A 22,594-nucleotide genomic window follows, 5' to 3' on the forward strand; every position below is an offset into this window, starting at 1 on the left:
TATTGCCTGCAGAAGAAGACAGTTGTTATGGGGGGCCTCCTTCCCTGCATGTGCATGTACGTCGGCTTAAATGTGTCGGATAAGGTCCATGTTCAGTTACAAAATGTACCATACCGAAGTTGGGATCGATAAGTTTGATTCTCAACCGCTTTCATAAGCCAGGGATGAAGTCATCCAATCTACGTCCCTTATCACTTACATCCCACTCGCCTTGCTCCGCCGAGGTATCCGCATGTGTTAGCACACTACTGCTGGTGATCGGGGATTTCAGACGATCCCAGATCGAATCTATCCGGTGAAATAACGACGAGGGCCACGAGGTGGCCTACCTGGATGCGGTTTTTAGCGGTTTCCCACATCCTACTAGGTGAAAGCCAGATTGGTATGCATGCCCCGCCTTTGTTATACGACTCGCATATACACTCCTGGAAATGGAAAAAAGAACACATTGACACCGGTGTCTCAGACCCACCATACTTGCTCCGGACACTGCGAGAGGGCTGTACAAGCAATGATCACACTCACGGCACAGCGGACACACCAGGAACCGCGGTGTTGGCCGTCGAATGGCGCTAGCTGCGCAGCATTTGTGCACCGCCGCCGTCAGTGTCAGCCAGTTTGCCGTGGCATACGGAGCTCCATCGCAGTCTTTAACACTGGTAGCATGCCGCGACAGCGTGGACGTGAACCGTATGTGCAGTTGACGGACTTTGAGCGAGGGCGTATAGTGGGCATGCGGGAGGCCGGGTGGACAAACCGCCGAATTGCTCAACACGTGGGGCGTGAGGTCTCCACAGTACATCGATGTTGTCGCCAGTGGTCGGCGGAAGGTGCACGTGCCCGTCGACCTGGGACCGGACCGCAGCGACGCACAGATGCACGCCAAGACCGTAGGATCCTACGCAGTGCCGTAGGGGACCGCACCGCCACTTCGCAGCAAATTAGGGACACTGTTGCTCCTGGGGTATCGGCGAGGACCATTCGCAACCGTCTCCACGAAGCTGGGCTACGGTCCCGCACACCGTTAGGCCGTCTTCCGCTCACGCCCCAACATCGTGCAGCCCGCCTCCAGTGGTGTCGCGACAGGCGTGAATGGAGGGACGAATGGAGACGTGTCGTCTTCAGCGATGAGAGTCGCTTCTGCCTTGGTGCCAATGATGGTCGTATGCGTGTTTGGCGCCGTGCAGGTGAGCGCCACAATCAGGACTGCATACGACCGAGGCACACAGGGCCAACACCCGGCATCATGGTGTGGGGAGCGATCTCCTACACTGGCCGTACACCTCTGGTGATCGTCGAGGGGACACTGAATAGTGCACGGTACATCCAAACCGTCATCGAACCCATCGTTCTACCATTCCTAGACCGGTAAGGGAACTTGCTGTTCCAACAGGACAATGCACGTCCGCATGTATCCCGTGCCACCCAACGTGCTCTAGAATGTGTAAGTCAACTACCCTGGCCAGCAAGATCTCCGGATCTGTCCCCCATTGAGCATGTTTGGGACTGGATGAAGCGTCGTCTCACGCGGTGTGCACGTCCAGCACGAAGGCTGGTCCAACTGAGGCGCCAGGTGGAAATGGCATGGCAAGCCGTTCCACAGGACTACATCCAGCATCTCTACGATCGTCTCCATGGGAGAATAGCAGCCTGCATTGCTGCGAAAGGTGGATATACACTGTACTAGTGCCGACATTGTGCATGCTCTGTTGCCTGTGTCTATGTGCCTGTGGTTCTGTGAATGTGACCATGTGATGTATCTGACCCCAGGAATGTGTCAATAAAGTTTCCCCTTCCTGGGACAATGAATTCACGGTGTTCTTATTTCAATTTCCAGGAGTGTATTTCTGAAAAACCTTGACACACCTTCTCATGGGGTAACGCTAGCTGGAGTGGGGCCCACAAATTTAGTCCTGGGACGGGGAGGGGGTGGCGTGGCTACAGGAAAGGCCGTTGGCCACCCTCTGCTACTAACATTCGTACAGTGAGTTTAATATGCTGACTTTGTGGTTGGTTGGTTGATTTTGAGGTCATCGTCCCATCGGATGAGAGTAGAATGTGGAAGGAAATTGGCTATGCCCTTTCAAAGGAACTAGCTCAGCATTTGCCTGAAGCGATTTAAGAAAATCACAGAAAACCTAAATAGGATGGCCGGATGCAGGTTTGAACTGTTGTCCTCCCGAATACGAGTCCAGTGTGCTAACAACTGCGCCACCTCACTCAGTCTGACTGTGAAAACATATGATAAAGCCAGGAAAGAGAACACCACTTCTACCTTCAGTGCTAGGCTAGGCAATGTGATGTCATGTTTACATGTCATCTACCTTAAACACACTACCATTAGATGGTGATGTCGTTTCCCTCCGTTCCACTCCATGATGTACGGTGTTAATCATCCTGCACTAAAAATCTAGGTGCAAAGCTGCAAAGCAGACACATCTCTGGAGATACCTCAGTTTGGCACCATCATGTAAAGTCATGAACGACCACTCATGATGAGCAGTGGTCCCAATGCCAGCTATACATCTCTGAACATAGAACTGCAGTGTGCATGCTGATTCCTGTTGCCTGCAGTGTCTATAGTCAGGCAAGAAGTTTCATGTTGGGTGTTCAAAAATGGGCCTTAACATCTGAGGTCATCAGTCCCCTAGACTTAGAACTACTTAAACCTAACTAACCTAAAGACATCACACACATCCATGCCTGAGGCAGGATTCGAATCTGCGACCGTACCAGCTGCGCTGTTCCGGAGTGAAGCGCCTAGAACCGCTCGGCCACAGTGGCTGACCTTTGTTGGCTGTAGTTGATGAAATGTTATCTACTTATTTCTGGTTATAAAAGTTAAGTCATTGGCTGAAAGAGTGTCTGAAACAGAGAGCTATTATGTCAGTACAAGACTGCAGTGCTGCATTAGAAGGTGCCCACATAATCAAAATACTTTCTTCCAGCACAGAAGTACAAATTTTATAATCTATCTCGTGAATTCGTTACTCTAAACAGTATGAAAACTTTAGAGCTCCCAAAATATTTTATGTGCATTGTATCTCTACTGTAAGCATTGACAAGCATTTAGACATGTTTCTGTGCTCACTGTGTGCTAGGCACTGAATGGTGCGACGCGACGCAGCTGGTGGACATACTAGAGATGCTGTGCAACGTACCTGTACAAAGCTTCATCAGACTTTCATTATGCTTTTAATTTCACGGCCGATCGGACCTCGTAAAAAAAATTGCCCTCATATCTACAGCCAGGCAACTTGTATGGTGTTGCGATAATTTTGTTTATGGGCCACTACATACAGTTCTAATCAAAAGTCAGAGAACAGTGTTTGGTGAAGAATATCATAATTTTCATTCAACTTAAACGATGTAAGTGGCACTTGCCAGGAAAGGTGTCAGAAGGCACGAGTGTTATCTGTTCCATATTTAACTGGGGTTTAGGGCGACATCTCGTGGCAGTGATGGGTGCTGCGAGACATCGTGCTGCGTGGTCCACCTGACTGTATGGCCACTTCCGTGCGAGCCATGGACTCTCGCTGGCCACCTGTTTTCAGCATCAATCTGCACGAGCTACTGTTACTCTGTAACATTTTTCCACATTTGCTTTCCCATCCCTTAATCATTAACTCTACACCAAAAAATCTATCTTTATCAGCAATGTCCGATAACTTCTGCATTGCAGATCGTTTAGGAGGTCGATGTAGCTTGCGCCAGCCTGGTGCTACCTTATGCTTCTCTCCTGTGCCCAAAACATTTGCAGTGAATCAGTGTATCTGGTGGTGAAAATATATCAAAATTCCTACAAAAGTTTCTGACATTAGCTAGAACATACATGCAGTAGCCACAGGGAGGGGAGCTTTAAATATAATATACAGGATGAGTCACTTAACATTACCGCTGGATATATTTCGTAAACCACATCAAATACTGACGAATGGATTCCACAGACCGAACGTGAGGAGAGGGGCTAGTGTAATTGGTTAATACAAACCATAAAAAAATGCACGGAAGTAATGTACATGTGCGTCAGTGAAAAAGACAAATAAAAAGGTGTTAGCATGTGGACGTAATGTGCTGTTCCAGTCTCTTCTGCACCTAAGGTCCATCACCGTTCCCTCTGGATCCCTACGTAACTCGGTGCTCTCCGATACACACAATCGAACAGCGGAGGAGTGGTACTCAAGCGTCAACTTTAGGTTACAATATCTCCGGATGTAATTAACATTTTACAATGCAACAAACGGCACTGATTACGTATTTGTTTATATGTTCAGATATGCTAACAAAACTAACGGGGTTCCATTTAAAAACGTAGGTTTATGTTAAAAAATATACTTCCGTGAATTTTTTATGGTTTGTATTAACCAATTACACTAGCCCCTCTCCTTACGTTCGGTCTGTGGAATCGATTCGTCAGTATTTGATGTGGTTTACGAAATATACCCAGCAGTAACGTTAGGAGACTCACCCTGTATATAGAAGGTATACATGGTGTGGTAATACCTGCCAGGGTAGCAGAGAGCACTAATGCGCTGTTTCCTCGACTCAGGTAGGCGCACTGGGCCCGGATCGAATCCGTCCGGCGGATTAATGACAAATGCTGGTATGCCGACCACCCTGGATGTGGTTTTTAGGCGGTTTTCCACATCCCACTAGGTGAATACTGGGCTGATCCACACATTCCGCCTCAGTTAAACTACTCACTAACATTTGTACACATTCGCACTATTTCATCCAGGCACCTGCGGTACAATACTTACGTCCTGGGGGGTTTGGGGTGGCGGCAGCAAGGGCATCTGGCCACCGTCTGCAACTAACACTGCCAAATCCGTAATAACACGGCCGACCCCTCGTTGTCGCGGGACAAGGCCCAAAGAAAGAAAGAAAGAAATACATGGTGTGGTTCCCTTTGTGGTGCAGTCATCTCACAAATGCAGCCCTTCCCTTTAGATGGTCGTGTCTTTACTCTAGGTTCAGTACTGAGAATGCAGTCCTTTTTTCAGTTTATTGGCTTTTGGGAAGTGCTCATGCAGCCATCTCAATACTGAAAAATCAATTATGACGATACAGTCGTAAGGAAAACCGACACCCAGTCCTCGAGTGGAGAAAACCTCCGACCTGGCCGGAAACTGAACCAGGACCTCTTTGGTTAGCAGTCAGCCGCACTGACTGCGCAGCTATCAAGGCAGACAGCGTGCAGGGCTGAGTCGGTGTGTCACGTCTGTTGCAGTGCTACCATGGTATCGGCGCGCGCTGCAGACGGCAGAGGTGAAGGGCGTGGTGGCATTGGTGGTGCTGGCGCTAGGGCTGCCGCTGCTGCTCTACTGGCTGCTGTATGCTATCAAGGTGCCGCCCCCGGACACCATCGGCACCTGCAGCCTCTCCAGCGCCTACAGGTGAGTTACTGCCAGTACCTTCTACTGTCTACCATTACACATTACACTACTGCCAAGCCGACTATTGTACTTTTCGCAGTAAGAATCAACATCCCAAAGCCACTTCAATGAGTTTGTCTCATGCTGTAACCAATGGCTCCACAAGATCAAGATCAAGGCAGTAATAAGACTACCCACCTGCGACTTGCACCTCAATGACTTCAACCTCACTGTCTACAATCGTCATATCCAGTTAACGTAGATTTGCCTTTCCTAATCCTATCTTCAATGAGAATTTGTGGGGTCAGTATTGCCCGTGTGCTCTTACATTTCTCCAAAACGCAGACTGATCTTACCCAAGGTCAGCTTCTATCAGTTTTTCCAGTCTTCTGTAAAGAATTCGTGTTAGTATTTTAATTTTCACACCTGTCAGCAACAGCTCTCTTTGGTATTGTGTAAATCCCACAATATTTCATCGATGCAACCGCTCGACATCTTGCCTGCTCCTGGATTGATAAATTTCGACGTTGCCGCGCGATTATCATATCGGTCGCGTCTTGCAGCAGTCAGAGCAACAACTACCCACCTCAAGATGTCGAGCGGCTGCAACGATAAGATATTGCGGGATTCACACAATATAAGCTCATGCTGTAACCAATGGCTCCTCAAGATCAAGATCAAGGCAGTAATAAGACTAACCACCTGCGACTTGCACCTCAATGACTTCAACCTCACTGTCTACAATCGTCATATCCAGTTAACGTAGATTTGCCTTTCCTTATCCTATCTTCAATGAGAATTTGTGGGGTCAGTATTGCCCGTGTGCTCTTACATTTCTCCAAAACGCAGACTGATCTTACCCAAGGTCAGCTTCTATCAGTTTTTCCAGTCTTCTGTAAAGAATTCGTGTTAGTATTTTAATTTTCACACCTGTCAGCAACAGCTCTCTTTGGTATTGTGTAAATCCCACAATATTTCATCGATGCAACCGCTCGACATCTTGCCTGCTCCTGGATTGATAAATTTCGACGTTGCCGCGCGATTATCATATCGGTCGCGTCTTGCAGCAGTCAGAGCAACAACTACCCACCTCAAGATGTCGAGCGGCTGCAACGATAAGATATTGCGGGATTCACACAATATAAGCCGGGGGCAGTCCGCGGCTCGTATTGCGGTAGCTTTCTCGCTTTCTGCGCACGGGGTCCCGGATTCGATTCCCGGCGGTGTCAGGGATTTTCTCTGCCTCGAAATGACTGCGTGTTATGTGTCTTTCATATCATTTCATCCTCATTCACTCGCCAGTCGCCGTAGTTGCGTTAAAGAACGTGTGGAGCGGCGACCGAACCGTCCCGCGAGGGGTCTCCTGGCCCCCAATGCCATACGCTCATTATCATTATCATTATCCAGGGGCAGACCCTAGAAGTGTACTTGCGACGCGATTGTCGTATAGCGCTGAATGGCAGAACTTCTTTGAATCATCGTTACAGATGTAAGGCTGCCGGAGGCAGCACCCAACTGGTGAGAGCTTCTGCCAGCGAAGCAGGACGTATCAAAGTGATAAGAACAGACTTTTTGACACAGGGTTACTGTTAAAGTGTTTGAGCCCACGCCGGACTGCTGACGTAGATGGGCGGCCAACAAGTGTTTACAGCTCGCACTGAAGTGCGTTGCGGTCAGGCGGAACGCATTCTACAGACGCTGCGGTTAGGCGGGACTTCCTTGGTGTGTGCTGCTTATATTATGTGGGTTATAGGAAAGTAATGATATTCATTTACCTGACGTTGCTCTCTGAATGTTAATCCTAACTCTGGGCAGTGGCTCGTAAACAAAATTAATGCTACATCAGACACGTCACCCGGTTGTAGATAATTACGAGGAGAACACGGCAAGTGCCATAACCCGATATTCGAGAAACTTCGTTTAATGGAACAAAGAAAAAACAACAAAAAATGGCTCTGAGCACTATGGGACTTAACATCTATGGTCATCAGTCCCCTAGAACTTAGAACTACTTAAACCTAACTAACCTAAGGACATCACACAACACCCAGTCATCACAAGGCAGAGAAAATCCCTAACCCCGCCGGGAATTGAACCCGGGAACCGAGCGCGGGAAGCGAGAACGCTACCGCACGACCTTAATGGAAGAGGAACTAAAATAAGCGAACACGTGTTTCTGAAGGTATTCGACCGTTTCTGAGAAAACGACGGACAGAATTCTCGCGTTACTGTATGTGCCTTCTAACAAGCGATAATCTCATCCGAAGAAAGGTAGGAACACGCGAGGCAGTACTGACACAACGACTTAACATAGCGAATAGGTTAAGGAAAGGCAAAACTACGTTTACAGCATTTGTGGACTTAGGGAAAACTTTTGGCAATGCTGACTGAAATACTCTCTTTGAAATTCTAAAGATAGCAGGGGTAAAATATAGGGAGCGGAACGCTATTTACAACTCGTACAGGAACCAGACGGCAGTTATAAGAGGCGACAAGGCTGAAAGGGAAGCAGTGGTTCAGAAGGGAATGAGACAGGGTTTTAGCCTATCCCCGATGTTATTTAATATGTACATTGTACAAACAGTAAAGGAAACCAAAGAAAAATTTGGAGTGGGAATTAAAATTCAGCGAGAAGAAATAAAAACTTTGCCAATGAAATTACAATTCTGTCGCCGGCCGCGGTGGTCTAGCGGTTCTAGGCGCTCAGTCCGGAACCGCGTGACTGCTACGGTCGCAGGTTCGAATCCTGCCTCGGGCATGGATGTTTGTGATGTCCTTAGTTAGGTTTAAGTAGTTCTAAGTTCTAGGGGACTGATGACCATAGATGTTAAGTCCCATAGTGCTCAGGGCCATTTTTATAATTCTGTCAGAAGCAGCAAAGGACTTAGAACAGCATTTGAAAGGAATGGACAGTGCCTTGAAAGGAGGATATCAGATGAACGTCAACAAAAGCACGATACTGGAATCTGGTAGAATTAAATCAGGTGATGCCAAGGGAATTGCATTAGGAAGCGAGAGTAGTAGATGAGTTTTGGTATTTGGGGGGCAAAATAACTGATGATGGCCGAAGTTGAGAGGATATAAAATGTAGACTGGGAAAGGCAAGAAAACATTTTTGAAGAAGGGAAATTTGTTAACATTGAATATAGCAAATCTTTTCTGAAAATATTTGTCTAGAGTGTAGCCATGTATGGAAATGAGGCATGGACGATTAACAGTTTACATAAAAAGAGAATAGAATCTTTCTAACTGTGGTGATACAGAAGAATGCTGAAGATTAGATCGGTACATCACATAACAAATGAGGAGGTACAGAATAGAATTGAGGAGACAAGAAATTTGTGGCTCAATTTGATCAAAAGCAGGGATCGGCTGACAGGATACATTCTGGGACATCAAAGGATCACCAATTTAGTATTGGAGGGAAGTGTGGGTGGTAAAAATCGTAGAGGGAGACCAAGGTATGAATGAAGTAAGCAGATTCAGAAAAGATGTAGGTTGAAGGAGTAATTCGGAGATGAAGAGGTTCGCACAGGATAGAGTAGCATGGACAACTGCATCAAACCAGTCTTCGGACTGAAGACCACAACAACGACAATCTCATCTGAAATGCTGGCTAGCATTGCGGCCTCTCAGTTTTGTGACCATTGATCGAAACATGTCACACATTTACGACTACTTTGGAGTATATGTGTGTATGGTATTTTCAAAGGTTACAATCTTATTAAATTCTCATATTTTTATATTTACTTCTTGAATGAATTCTTATATTAAATCTTACATATAGTTCTTATTTTTATTCTGGAGGAAGATTTGGTGCATTTCTTTGGATGAAACCGATGGTAGAAACATTCTAAGCACAGAAATTCCGAACACCATGATCATAAATCGAAGGAAGTTTACCACAGTGGAAATTCTTTGTCTGAATCTCACTCGGGAAATAAACGACGTTAACATCGCTGATGATTTCAGACATTGGCAATAATTTCTCGACAAACCAAGCATAACGGATCACTTCACCGAAAACTGGCGCTTGCAGCTATTTATGAGCCAAGATACGCTACAGGAATTTCAACTGAAAACATTTTGAGTAATTTTTGCATTCATTTTTTCTTTAATTCATTGACCAGACATACAGTTAGTAGACGAATAGTGACAACGCTATTTCAGTACACATTGGAAACATTGCTGTAGCAATCTCCTACGGACATGGGTAGATAAATGAAAACCAAAAATAAAAATAATAATCGGATTTCGAGCACAAGGTACAAAACTGAAGCCGTGACGTTAGCCACAGTGCCATAACTTCCGTTCACCTGTTTATTCGCTAAAAGGCACATTAAGTAGCTCGAAAATTTTGACCGTCGCTTTTCCACAAGGGAAACTTCCCGTCGCACCCAACTCAGATTTAGTGGTAAGTTGGCGCATTGGATGGCCCGTCAAAAATTACACAGATTAAGCTTGAAAACAGGAATAAGGTGTACTGAACTTAGGAAGTAAAAAGAAAACTAGAAATAGTGAACGGTCTGAATTTAATGTGTCAATATCGAGGAACGTTAACGACCGTTTGATCTTGGTTTTGCGGCCACGGTGCTGGACTACGACAGGGGAGCCCGCCCGGTTAGCTGTGCGGTCCAACGCACGGCTTCCCAGATCGAGAAGGAGCGCCTGGTCCCCGGCACGAATCCGCCCGGCGGGCCTTGTGTCGAGGTCCCGTGTGCCGGCCAGTCTGTGGATGGTTTTTAGGCGGTTTTCCATGTGCCTCGGCGAATGTGGGGTGGTTCCCCTTACTCCACCTCATTTATACTATGTCGGCGATTGATGCACAAACAAGTTCTCCAAATACGCGTACACCACCTTTACCCTACCACGCAATGATAGGGGTTACACTCGTCTGATGTGAGACGTTCCCTGTGGGAGTCCACCGGGGGCCGAACCGCACAATAACCCTATGTTCGGTGTGGGGTGTTGGAGGGGTGTAGTGGACGGCGGCAGTCGTCGTGGGGTTCTGGACCACTGCACCCGTGGTGGGGACGGGGCCTCTCCGTCGTTTCTAGGACACCGGTTAACATACAACATATGACAGGGGAGCTCCGGGTTTAGTCTCCCTCTGTCCTTTTTCTTTCGCAAAATTACGAGCTTTCCGTCCGGTCTTTGGCGTGTCTGTTCACTATATTAAGATTTGTGTTTGATCCGTGGTATAATGTCAGTTTCCAACAGCGAAGTGATACGAAGGGACCTCCAGACGTACGTACCAACTATTTGTTCTAGACAGGTACCTCATGTTACGACTCTTGCGTTCCGTTTTACAAGTCTTGACTCTTGAATTCCTTTGTTGTAACATAGCTCACACCCGCTTATCTTTTATTTTCATCTCTGCGAGAGGTCTATGTGGCATTTCGACTGCTGTCACTACTCAACACATTTACTTGCGACGGTAATATGTTGTTGTTGTTGTTGTCTTCAGTCCTGAGACTGGTTTGATGCAGCTCTCCATGCTACTCTATCCTGTGCAAGCTGCTTCATCTCCCAGTACCTACTGCAACCGACATCCTTCTGAATCTGCTTAGTGTACTCATCTCACGGTCTCCCTCTACGATTTTTACCCTCCACGCTGCCCTCCAATGCTAAATTGGTGATCCCTTGATGCCTCAAAACATGTCCTACCAACCGATCCCTTCTTCTAGTCAAGTTGTGCCACAAACTTCTCTTCTCCCCAATCCTATTCAATACTTCCTCATTAGTTACGTGATCTGTCCACCTTATCTTCAGTATTCTTCTGTAGCACCACATTTAGAAAGCTTCTATTCTCTTCTTGTCCAAACTAGTTATCGTCCATGTTTCACTTCCATACATGGCTACACTCCAAACAAATATTTTCAGAAACGACTTCCTGATACATAAATCTATATTCGATGTTAACAAATATCTCTTCTTCAGAAACGCTTTCCTTGCCATTGCCAGTCTACATTTTATATCCTCTCTACTTCGACCATCATCAATTATTTTACTTCCTAAATAGCAAAACTCCTTTACTACTTTAAGTGTCTCATTTCCTAATCTAATTCCCTCAGCATCACCCGATTTAATTTGACTACATTCCATTATCCTCGTTTTGCTTTTGTTGATGTTCATCTTATATCCTCCTTTCAAGACACTGTCCATTCCGTTCAACTGCTCTTCCAAGTCCTTTGCCTACTCTGACAGCATTACAATGTCATCGGCGAACCTCAAAGTTTTTACTTCGTCTCCATGAATTTTAATACCTACTCCAAATTTTTCTTTTGTTTCCTTTACTGCTTGCTCAATATACAGATTGAATAACATCGGGGAGAGGCTACAACCTTGTCTCACTCCTTTCCCAACCACTGCTTCCCTTTCATGCCCCTCGACTCTTATGACTCCCATCCGGTTTCTGTACAAATTGTAAATAGCCTTTCGCTCCCTGTATTTTTCATCTTGCCAACTTTAGAATTTGAAAAAGAGTATTCCAGTCGACATTGTCAAAAGCTTTCTCTAAGTCTACAAATGCTAGAAACGTAGGTTTGCCTTTTCTTAATCTTTCTTCTAAGATAAGTCGTAATGTCAGTATTGCCTTACAAAATGACTGATATTCTGTGATGAATAGAGAGAGCAGGTGACAGGCCGCAGACTTCCCACAGAAACGAAAACAAAACATAAATGGATGTGAATTATGAAGGAATGCAAGAGTAAAAACTTGTAAAACGCAACGGAGCAGCCATTACATGTGGCGTATGTGTAGAACAAGTAGAAGGTACTTACGTGTGAAGGTCCCTTCGTTACACGTCGCTGTTGCAAACTGACATTACGCACCGGACGGAAAGTCCGTAATTTTGTGAGACAAAAAAAATGGGTTCGTGGGAGACTTGAACCCGGATCTCCCCCGTCGCATTGCGGCGGGTTGGGGTTGGTGCGCTGCGGTGCTAATTATTTATTGATGTCCACCTACCTCAGCATAGCGTCCATTCACCACCCGTTGCTGTGCATTCGTAGCTACAATGCAGACGATGAGAAAAGCAGCGTTTAAGAAAACCACCGTCCATACTTGCGATTACAAAGTCCGCGTAACTCAAGTAACAAGATAAACCTGTAAATCTCTATTAATAACGGTCAAAGTTGGTGCTTCCTCCCTCCATCGAAAATGTTTGTTTGTAGATACTGATGTTTTACACTCCCGGAAATTGAAATAAGAACACCGTGAATTCATTGTCCCAGGAAGGGGAAACTTTATTGACACATTCCTGGCGTCAGATACATCACATGATCACACTGACAGAACCACAGGCACATAGACACAGGCAACAGAGCATGCACAATGTCGGCACTAGTACAGTGTATATCCACCTTTCGCAGCAATGCAAGCTGCTATTCTCCCATGGAGACGATCGTAGAGATGCTGGATGTAGTCCTGTGGAACGGCTTGCCATGCCATTTCCACCTGGCGCCTCAGTTGGATCAGCTTTCGTGCTGGACGTTCAGACCGCGTGAGACGACGCTTCTTCCAGTCCCAAACATGCTCACTGGGGGACAGATCCGGAGATCTTGCTCGCCAGGGTAGTTGACTTACACCTTCTAGAGCACGTTGGGTGGCACGGGATACATGCGGACGTGCATTGTCCTGTTGGAACAGCAAGTTCCCTTGCCGGTCTAGGAATGGTAGAACGATGGGTTCGATGACGGTTTGCATGTACCGTGCACTATTCAGTGTCCCCTCGACGATCACCAGAGGTGAACGGCCAGTGTAGGAGATCGCTCCCCACACCATGATGCCGGGTGTTGGCCCTGTGTGTCTCGGTCGTATGCAGTCCTGATTGTGGCGCTCACCTGCACGGCGCTAAACAAGCATACGACCATCATTGGCACCAAGGCAGAAGCGACTCTCATCGCTGAAGACGACACGTCTCCATTCGTCCCTCCATTCACGCCTGTCGCGACACCACTGGAGGCGGGCTGCACGATGTTGGGGCGTGAGCGGAAGACGGCCTAACGGTGTGCGGGACCGTAGCCCAGCTTCATGGAGACGGTTGCAAATGGTCCTCGCCGATACCCCAGGAGCAACAGTGTTCCTAAATTGCTGCGAAGTGGCGGTGCGGTCCCCTACGGCACAGTGTAGGATCTTTCGGTCTTGGCGTGCATCCGTGTGTCGCTGCGGTCCGGTCCCAGGTCGACGGGCACGTGCACCTTCCGCCGACCACTGGCGACAACATCGATGTACTGTGGAGACCTCATGCCCCACGTGTTGAGCAATTCGGCGGTACGTCCACCCGGCCTCCCGCATGCCCACTATACGCCCTCGCTCAAAGTCCGTCAACTGCACATACGGTTCACGTCCATGCTGTCGCGGCATGCTACCAGTGTTAAAGACTGCGATGGAGCTCCGTATGCCACGGCAAACTGGCTGACACTGACGGCGGCGGTGCACAAACGCTGCGCAGCTAGCGCCATTCGACGGCCAACACTGCGGTTCCTGGTGTGTGTGCTGTGCCGTGCGTGTGATCATTGTTTGTACAGCCCTCTAGCAGTGTCCGGAGCAAGTATGGTGGGTCTGAGACACCGGTGTCAATGTGTTCTTTTTTCCATTTCCAGGACTGTATTACAGTCCTTTTCATTTATGGTGTCACCAGGTCCACATTTACGTTGGTAGTACATCTAATACTAGTTCGTGCAGCTTATAGCACACGTAAGACAGCCAAAAATGTGCTAAGTCCAACGCGAAATATTACGAGATTCACACAGGCAATACACTGTTACAAAACGAGTTCATATTGGGTCCTTTTCAGTGGATTCTTCGAAAGAAGATGCTCGCCAAAATGTTCAATACACGCATACAGAACACGCCATGCACAATTAGACACAAAGGCCGACAGTTTCACACGCGGTTTTTTCTGCAACTAACATTCCAAAACCTCTCAGCCGCGCGGGTTTAGCCGAGCGGTCTAGGGCCCTGCAGTCATGGACTGTGCGACTGGTCCCGGCGGAGGTTCGAGTCCTCCCTCGGGCATGGGTGTGTATGTGTTTGTCCTTAGGATAATTTAGGTTAAGTAGTGTGTAAGCTTAGGGACTGATGACCTTAGCAGTTAAGTCCCATATTTCACACACATTTCCATTCCAAAACCTCTCAAAACTTCACCGAAATGTCCGTAATTGCATCTGCTACCACGGCGAGATAGACCAAGCGCGATTTAAACGTAATTTCTTCATCTTACAGACAATTTTTTCGGACACATTTAACATGACCTTCTTGTCCGACAGCGACTCCACGACTGCCTGAATGCCGTCGCTCACAGGGCGTATACTCATTCAATTACGCGGGAAAGACTTTTCTCTCATTGGTTGATCAAAACGATCATCCGATCAGATTAATCTTTCATGATCAATTTCACACTCAAACCGCTTTACTATAATCAGCATTCGCAGAAGCATCAACGTCATTTCATATTGCAAAATTTCCCAAAATATTCCGGAAAACCAAACGAAACGAAAATTAAGAGAAAACTATGCCTTAAATATACTTTAGAACTAAGTATCTTCTTAGTATCTTTCTGGCTACCTTATTACAAAAGCAAACGCTCCTAGACATACGTCATCTACCAGTTAGGGGGATTCACCGTTTTCAGGACATCCTGGTTACGTAACACTTGCTAGTTACGGATGGTGTAGTACATTATAAAATTGAAATTTGACGCATGTCCCCACATTCACATTCAGATTCAGTCTGATCTACTCCCACCCTAACACAAAATGTAAATATCAACTATTAAACTATTATTTCCATTACGAAAGCAAAATTATTACGAGTTTAGAATCAAAATTCCTTACAAATAACTTGCGTGCACTGAGAGTGCCGTTATTGTTTTCAGATAACAAAGAAACTTAAACTGTCATGATTCCTATCAAAATGTACTTTACTAAGTGTCGGTTAAGTACTTTTTTAATAGGTTTTTTATGTTTGCAAAACTTATTATTCGCATGAAAATTTTACACACTGATCTTCTAAATTATAAAAGTTCCTCTACCCAATTTGAAAACAAACAGATCATATTTATCATAGTTATTTAGTTTCTTAAGTGAGATGAATAAGTCATCTTAGTACGCTACACACAGAGCAGTTCTGACGGTCAGCACACCGCGACAGATGGCATTATGACGCTAGGAGCCGACTACACAACGGCCGGGGCTGGAGGCTTCATTGCCAGCCCCTAACGGAATAAAACTTACTACAAAACTCTGCATCCGTGTAAATAGCTGCGACGTTACAGCAGTCCAACACCATGACCACACAATGGTGACACAGTGGCTGCTAACGTTGCTCGATATTGCACATATCAAGTTTGGACTGTTTACTGTTTCAAGTCTTCTTCTTTTTCCCACAGTTCAGCACAGCTACTTCTGTTTCGATGCTTGATCTGAGTTCAGCTTTTCACAGACTATCCAATGTGCCAACTTCCTACTAAATGTGAGGGGGCTGCAATGGGGAGTTTCCCTTGTCAGAGACAGTCGAGTATCTGCGGATGGGTCCACACACGTGATCGCTTATTTTGACCACTCTACCTCTGAGCGAAGTCTCAAGGAAATCGGGTTATGGCACTTGCCGTGTTCACTGCGTTGATGTTACCTGCGTGAAGCCGCTAATTTTTTGTATATTTTATTGTTATTTTTACGCTTGTTAAAAGTAGGGGAGGTGGTAAGTTATATTTGGGGGGGGGGGCGGTTGAGAGTAACAAACTGTGATCCCCCGCCTCTCTCTCTCTCCAAAGAACCCAACCCTTTTGGCCGAAATACTAAATGTCTTTTTCCAACGCTGTTTTACAGAGGAAGACACCACTGTAGTTCCTTCTCTAGATTGTAGCACAGATCAAAAAATGGTAGATATCAGAATAGACAACAGAGGGATAGAGAAACAATTAAAATCGCTCAAAAGAGGAAAGGTCGCTGGACCTGATGTGATACCAGTTCGATTTTACACAGAGCTTGCCCCCCTTCTTGCAGCGGTGTACCGTAGGTCTCCAGAAGAGCGAAGCGTTCCAAAGGATTGGAAAAGGGCACAGGTCATCACCGTTTCCAAGAAGGGACGTCGAACGGATGTGCAGAAATATAGACCTATATCTCTAACGTCGATCAGTTATAGAATTTTGGAACACGTATTATGTTCGAGTATAATGACTTTTCTGGAGACTAGAAATCTACTCTGTAGGAATCAGCATGGGTTTCGAAAAAGACGGTCGTGTGAAAGCCAGCTTGTGCTATTCGTCCACGAGACTCAGAGGGCCATAGACACGGATTCCCAGGTAGATGCCGTGTTTCTTGACTTCCGCAAGGCGTTCGATACAGTTCCCCGCAGTCGATTAGTGAACAAAGTAAGAGCATATGGACTATCAGACCAATTGCGTGATTGGATTGAAGAGTTTCTAGATAACAGAACGCAGCATGTCATTCTCAATGGAGAGAAGTCTTCCGAAGTAAGAGTGATTTCAGGTGTACCGCAGGGGAGTGTCGTAGGACCGTTGCTATTTACAATATGCGTAAATGACCTTGTGGATAACATCGGAAGTTCGCTGAGGCTTTTGGCGGATGATGCTGTGGTGTATCGAGAGGTTGCAACAATGAAAAATTGTACCGAAATGCAGGAGGATCTGCAGCGAATTGACGCATGGTGCAGGTAATGGCAATTGAATCTCAATGTAGACAAGTGTAATGTGCTGCGAATACATAGAAAGAAAGACCCCTTATCATTTAGGTACAATATAGCAGGTCAGCAACTGGAAGCAGTTAATTTCATAAAGTATGTGGGTGTAGGCATTGTTGTTTTTGTTGTTGTGGTCTTCTGTCCTGAGACTGGTTTGATGCAGCTCTCCTTGCTACTCTATCCTGTGCAAGCTTCTTCATCCCCCAGTACTTACTGCAGCCTACATCCTTCTGAATCTGCTTAGTGTATTCATCTCTTGGTCTCCCTCTACGATTTTTACCCTCCACGCTGCCCTCCAATACTAAATTGGTGATCCCTTGATGCCTCAGAACATGTCCTGCCAACCGGTCTATTCTTCTTGTCAAGTTGTGCCACAAACTCCTCTTCTCCTCTATTCTGTTCAATACCTCCTTATTAGTTACGTGATCTACCCATCTAATCTTCAGCATTCTACTGTAGCACCACACTTAGAAAGCTTCTATTCTCTTCTTGTCCAAACTCTTTATCGCCCACGTTTCACTTCCATACATGGCTACACTCCATACAAATACTTTCAGAATCGACTTCTTGACACTTAAATCTATACTCGATGTTAACAAATGTCTTTTCTTCAGAAATGCTTTCTTTGCCATTGCCAGTCTACATTTTATAACTTCTCTACTTCGACGATCATCAGTTATTTTGCTCCCCAAATTTACTACTTTATGTGTCTCATTTCCTAATCTAATTCCCTCAGCATCACCCGACATAATTCGACTACCTTCCATTATCTTCGTTTTGCTTTTGTTGATGTTCATTTTATATCGTCCTTTCAAGACACTGTCCATTCGGTTCGACTGCTCTTCCAAGTCCTTTGGTGTCTCTGACAATTACAGTGTCATCGGAGAACCTCAGAGCTTTTATTTCTTTTCCATAGATTTTAATGCCACACTGAGATTCATTGGAAGAATCCTAAGGAAATGCAATCCGAAAACAAAGGAAGTAGGTTACAGTACGCTTGTTCTCCCACTGCTTGAATATTGCTCACCGGTGTGGGATCCGTACCAGATAGTGTCGATAGAAGTGATAGGGAAGATCCAACGGAGAGGAGCGCGCTTCGTTACAGGATCATTTAGTAATCGCGAAAGCGTTACGGAGATGATAGGCGAACTCCAGTGGAAGACGCTGCAAGAGAGACGCTCAGTAGCTCGGTACGGGCTATTGTTGAAGTTTCGAGAACATACCTTCACCGAGGAGTCAAGCAGTACATTGCTCCCTCTTGCGTATATCTCGCGAAGAGACCATGAGGATAAAATCAGAGAGATTAGAGCCCGCACAGAAGTATACCGACAATCTTTGTTTCCACGCGCACTACGAGAGTGGAATAGAAGGGAGAACCGATAGAGGTACTCGGGGTAGCCTCCGCCAAACACCGTCAGGTGGCTTGCGGAGTACGGATGTAGATGTAGAACCTTGGAGTCTCCCCCGTTGTGAGAGGAGTCGGCGCTGTTGCAGGGTGTGGTGCCTGCCCGGGCAGAACACGACGCGCGCGCAGTGCGAGTCTGCGGGCTGCTGCTGGGACGCCGGCTCGTGCTTCCACCCGCTGCCGGCAGAGCACGGCTACCGCGTGTCGGCGTGGCGCGGCCCGCGGCCGGCGCTGGACGCCGCGCTCTCTGCCGCCGGCCTGCCGCTGACGGCCCGGCGCGACCGCTCGCCCTTCGGCTCCGCCTCGCGGCCGCTGCGCCTTTTCGTGCGCCCCAGAGCCGCCGACTCGCTCGCCGTCCTGCTCGCCGGAGACGGCGTCGACGTGAGTACCGTCCTTTTCGTCTCCTGCTGTTGCTGGTTGTGCTTTCAGACAAACGCCGGGTCGAAGCGTCTCTAGGCGATACTCTAACCCGTGCGTGAATGTCTCTTCATCCCTCCTTCACTATTGCGCTCTACAGTCATAAATCAAAACATTATATCAAGTTACCTTCCATTAGGAATATGGCTGCACTCAACGACTGAAATGAGACTTCCAAATGATAGAGCACAGCAAGATGTCGTCCTTTTCTTTCGCGGTTTATTTGGCAAATCTACACTACTGGCCATTAAAATTGCTACACCAAGAAGAAATGGAGACGATAAACGGGCATTCATTGGACAAATATATTATACTACAACTCACATGTGACTACATTTACAAGCAATTTGGGTGCATAGATAATGAGAAACCACTACCCAGAACAACCAAATCTGGCCGTAATAACGGCCTTGATACGCCTGGGCATTGAGTCTTAACAGAGCTTCGATGGTGTGTACAGGTACAGCTACCGACGCGGATTCAACAAGATACCACAGTTCATCAAGAGTAGTGACTGGCGTATTGGGACGAGCCATTTGCTCGGTCACCATTCACCAGACGTTTTCAATTGGTGAGAGATCTGGAGAACGTGCTGGCCAGGGCAGCAGTGGAACATTTTCTGAATCCAGAAAGGCCCGTACAGGACCTGCAACATGAGGCCGTGCATTATCCTGCTGAAATGTACGGTTTAGCAGGGATCGAATGAAGGGTAGACCCACGGGTCGTAACACATCTGAAATGTAACGTCCACTGTTCAAAGTGCCGTCAGTGCGAAAAAGAGGCGACCGAGACGTGTAACCAAAGGCACCCCATACCATCACGCCGGGTGATGCGCCAGTATAGCGATGACGAATACAAGCTTCAATGAGTGTTCACCGCGATGTCGCCAAACACGGACGCGACCATCATGATGCTGTAAACAGAACCTGGATTCATCCGAAAAAATAACGTTTTGCTATTCGTGCACCCAGGTTCGTCGTTGAGTACACCATCGCAGGCGCTCCTGTCTGTGATGCAGTGTCAAGGGTAACCGCACCCATGGTCTCCGAGCTGATAGCCCACGCTGCTGCAAACGTCGTCGAACTGTTCGTTCAGATGGTGGTTGTTTTGCAAACGTCCCCATCTGTTGACTCGGCAATCGAGACGTGGCTGCACGATCCGTTACAGCCACGCGGATAAGACGCCTGTCATCTCGACTGCTAGTACTACGATGCCGTTGGGATGCAGCACGGCGTTCCGTATTACGCCCCTGAACCCACCGATTCCATATTCTGCTAACAGTCATTGGATCTAGATCAACGCGAGCAGCAATGTCGCGATACGATAAAGCGCAATCGCTATAAGCTACAATCCGACCTTTACCAAAGTCGGAAACGTGATGGTACGCATTTCTCCTCCTTACACGAGGCATAACAACAACGTTTCACCAGGCAACGCCGGTGAACTGCTGTTTGTGTATAAGAAATCGGTTGGAAACTTTCCACATGTCAGCACGTTGGAGGTGTCGCCACCGGCGCCAACCTTGTGTGAATGCTCTGAAAAGCTAATCATTTGCATATCACAGCAACTTTTTCCTGTCGGTTAAATTTCGTGTCTGTTGCACGTCATCTTCGTGGTGTAGCAATTTTAATGGCCAATAGTGTAGATTTCGGCGCCCGAACAACAGGGGACTATTGTTCAAGGACATTGTAATGTTATGTGAGCCTCACTGCCCTTTTCTTAACTAATTTGTGCTTAATTTTATTGTCAGAAGCTCAGTAATGTTTGTAAATGGCAAGTGAAGCGCAGCTGGACAGCAAGTAACTCTTTAGTCACAATCCCCGCAATGATAGTAGTTGTGAATCTTAGAGTATGGACTCTAAAAAAAAACCAATTGATTTATTAAAAAAAAGAGGACTGTTAATCTGTATCTTGTGGAAAGAGGGCGCGTTACTAGGTCGTCGCTCAGAACGTATTCTTATATTTAATGAAAACTGCTATTTCAGTGATAAAACCGATTAAAGTATGTGTAAAAGTTGCCAAACGTTTATGCATACACAATTTTATGGAAGCGAAGAATAGAAATATCTTGCTTTTGGAAAAGGAGGTGAACTTCATTGTCGTCGCCGGCTATCGATCGACAGAACTGTAACTGTACAAAGTTCACTAAAATACAGTAAAGGAAATGCATTCTCTATAGTTTTCATTCAATACGTAACAACCTCTCATAATTTCTTAATTACAGTAATTGGATTATGTTCTTGTATAATAGTATGGTGCTGAACTCCACTGACCAATTTTGATGTAGCAGGACGTGTAGTTTGAAGGAAGTTTGTGTGCCAAGCAATTCCTTTCTCACGAAAAGCAGATTGCTGTTTGATCTTATTTACTTACCACAGTGGCCCCTAGGTATGAAAAGCTACGAAAACTTGGGCTCAAAGCTATCCGCAATGCGGCCAAGTAACCAACAGAGTCTTACTTTATATCTTAAAAAGCAATAACTTTTTCCAAATTATAATACCTCACCAACTGGTGTAGAAGCTGATCATTTAAGGAGGCAGCAACCAGGTACCAGTTACGACTGAAAGTAAAGTCTCAGTCAAAAGTCAATCTCTCTCTCTCTCTCTCTCTGTCTCTCTCTCTCTCTCTCTCTCTCTCTCTCTCTCCAAACACATATATAAATATTCATATTATTATGATAAAAGTCATTTTATATTGGCGCCTGAACAGCATGACAATATGCGTCGATACCATGAAATAGTTGGTTCAAATGGTTCTGAGCACTACGGGACTTAACTTCTGAGGTAATCAGTCCTCTAGAAGTTAGAACTACTTAAACCTAACTAACTTAAGGACATCACATACAGCCATGCCCGAGGCAGGATTCGAAACTGCGACCGTAGTGGTAGCACGGTTCCAGACTGTAGCGCCTAGAACCGCACGGCCATCCCGGCCGGCATGAAATAGTTGCATTGATAATGGTTAGGCACTAGCCAAAATCTAGATCTGCCTAATAAAAACTGAAAGAAAAGGACGACTGATTGCTGTGCTCTATCATCTGAAAGGCAAAAGATTACAATCGTGTTGGTCCACCTTTCGAACGCAAACTGGAATGAAGTTCAACCTTAGGACTAAAAATAGTGATTTCATATACTCAGGCAAAGGTTGACAAGAACAGGAAGAAGGAATACAGTAGAAGACGAGTGCGTAGCTTTAGAAGATGAAACAGTGTAGGTAGAAGAGGATCAAATAGGTAAAAAGACAAGGCCTACTAGAAATTCTTGGATAACACTGGAGATGTTCAATTTAATTGATGAAAGGACAACAATAAAAATGCAGCAAACGAAACAGGTGAAAGGCAATTGGTTTATTGTTTGTTGCTGTTTTTGGTGGCAGTGTTTTATCTTAGTGATTTACCCTATTCCTCGTCTAAAACGTGAGATTGACAGGAAATGCAAAATGTCTAAACGAGGGTGGCTACAGGACAAATATACTACTGGTCATTAAAATTGCTACACTAAGAAGCAATGCAAATGATAAACGGGTATTCATTGGACAAATATATTATACTGGAACTGACATGTGATTACATTTTCAAGCAATTTGGGTGCATAGATCATGAGAAATCAGTACCCAGAACAACCACCTCTGGCCGTAATAACGTCCTTAATACGCCTGGGCATTGTGTCAGACAGAGCTTGGATGGCGTGT

At 46.1% G+C, this 22,594-nt stretch overlaps 1 protein-coding gene across 1 annotated transcript in view; it reads left to right on the forward strand.

Moving 5' to 3' along the window:
* Positions 1 to 22,594, forward strand: part of LOC126281419 (uncharacterized) — a 212,231-nt gene that overhangs the window by 37,708 nt on the left and 151,929 nt on the right. Inside the window, exons 4-5 of the mRNA XM_049980362.1 lie at positions 5,231 to 5,396; positions 18,577 to 18,868. Coding sequence (XP_049836319.1) covers positions 5,231 to 5,396; positions 18,577 to 18,868 — 458 coding nt within the window. The remainder of the gene's footprint in view (positions 1 to 5,230; positions 5,397 to 18,576; positions 18,869 to 22,594) is intronic.

The sequence above is a fragment of the Schistocerca gregaria genome, chromosome 7, assembly GCF_023897955.1.
Source record: "Schistocerca gregaria isolate iqSchGreg1 chromosome 7, iqSchGreg1.2, whole genome shotgun sequence".
Taxonomy (NCBI): domain Eukaryota; kingdom Metazoa; phylum Arthropoda; class Insecta; order Orthoptera; family Acrididae; genus Schistocerca; species Schistocerca gregaria.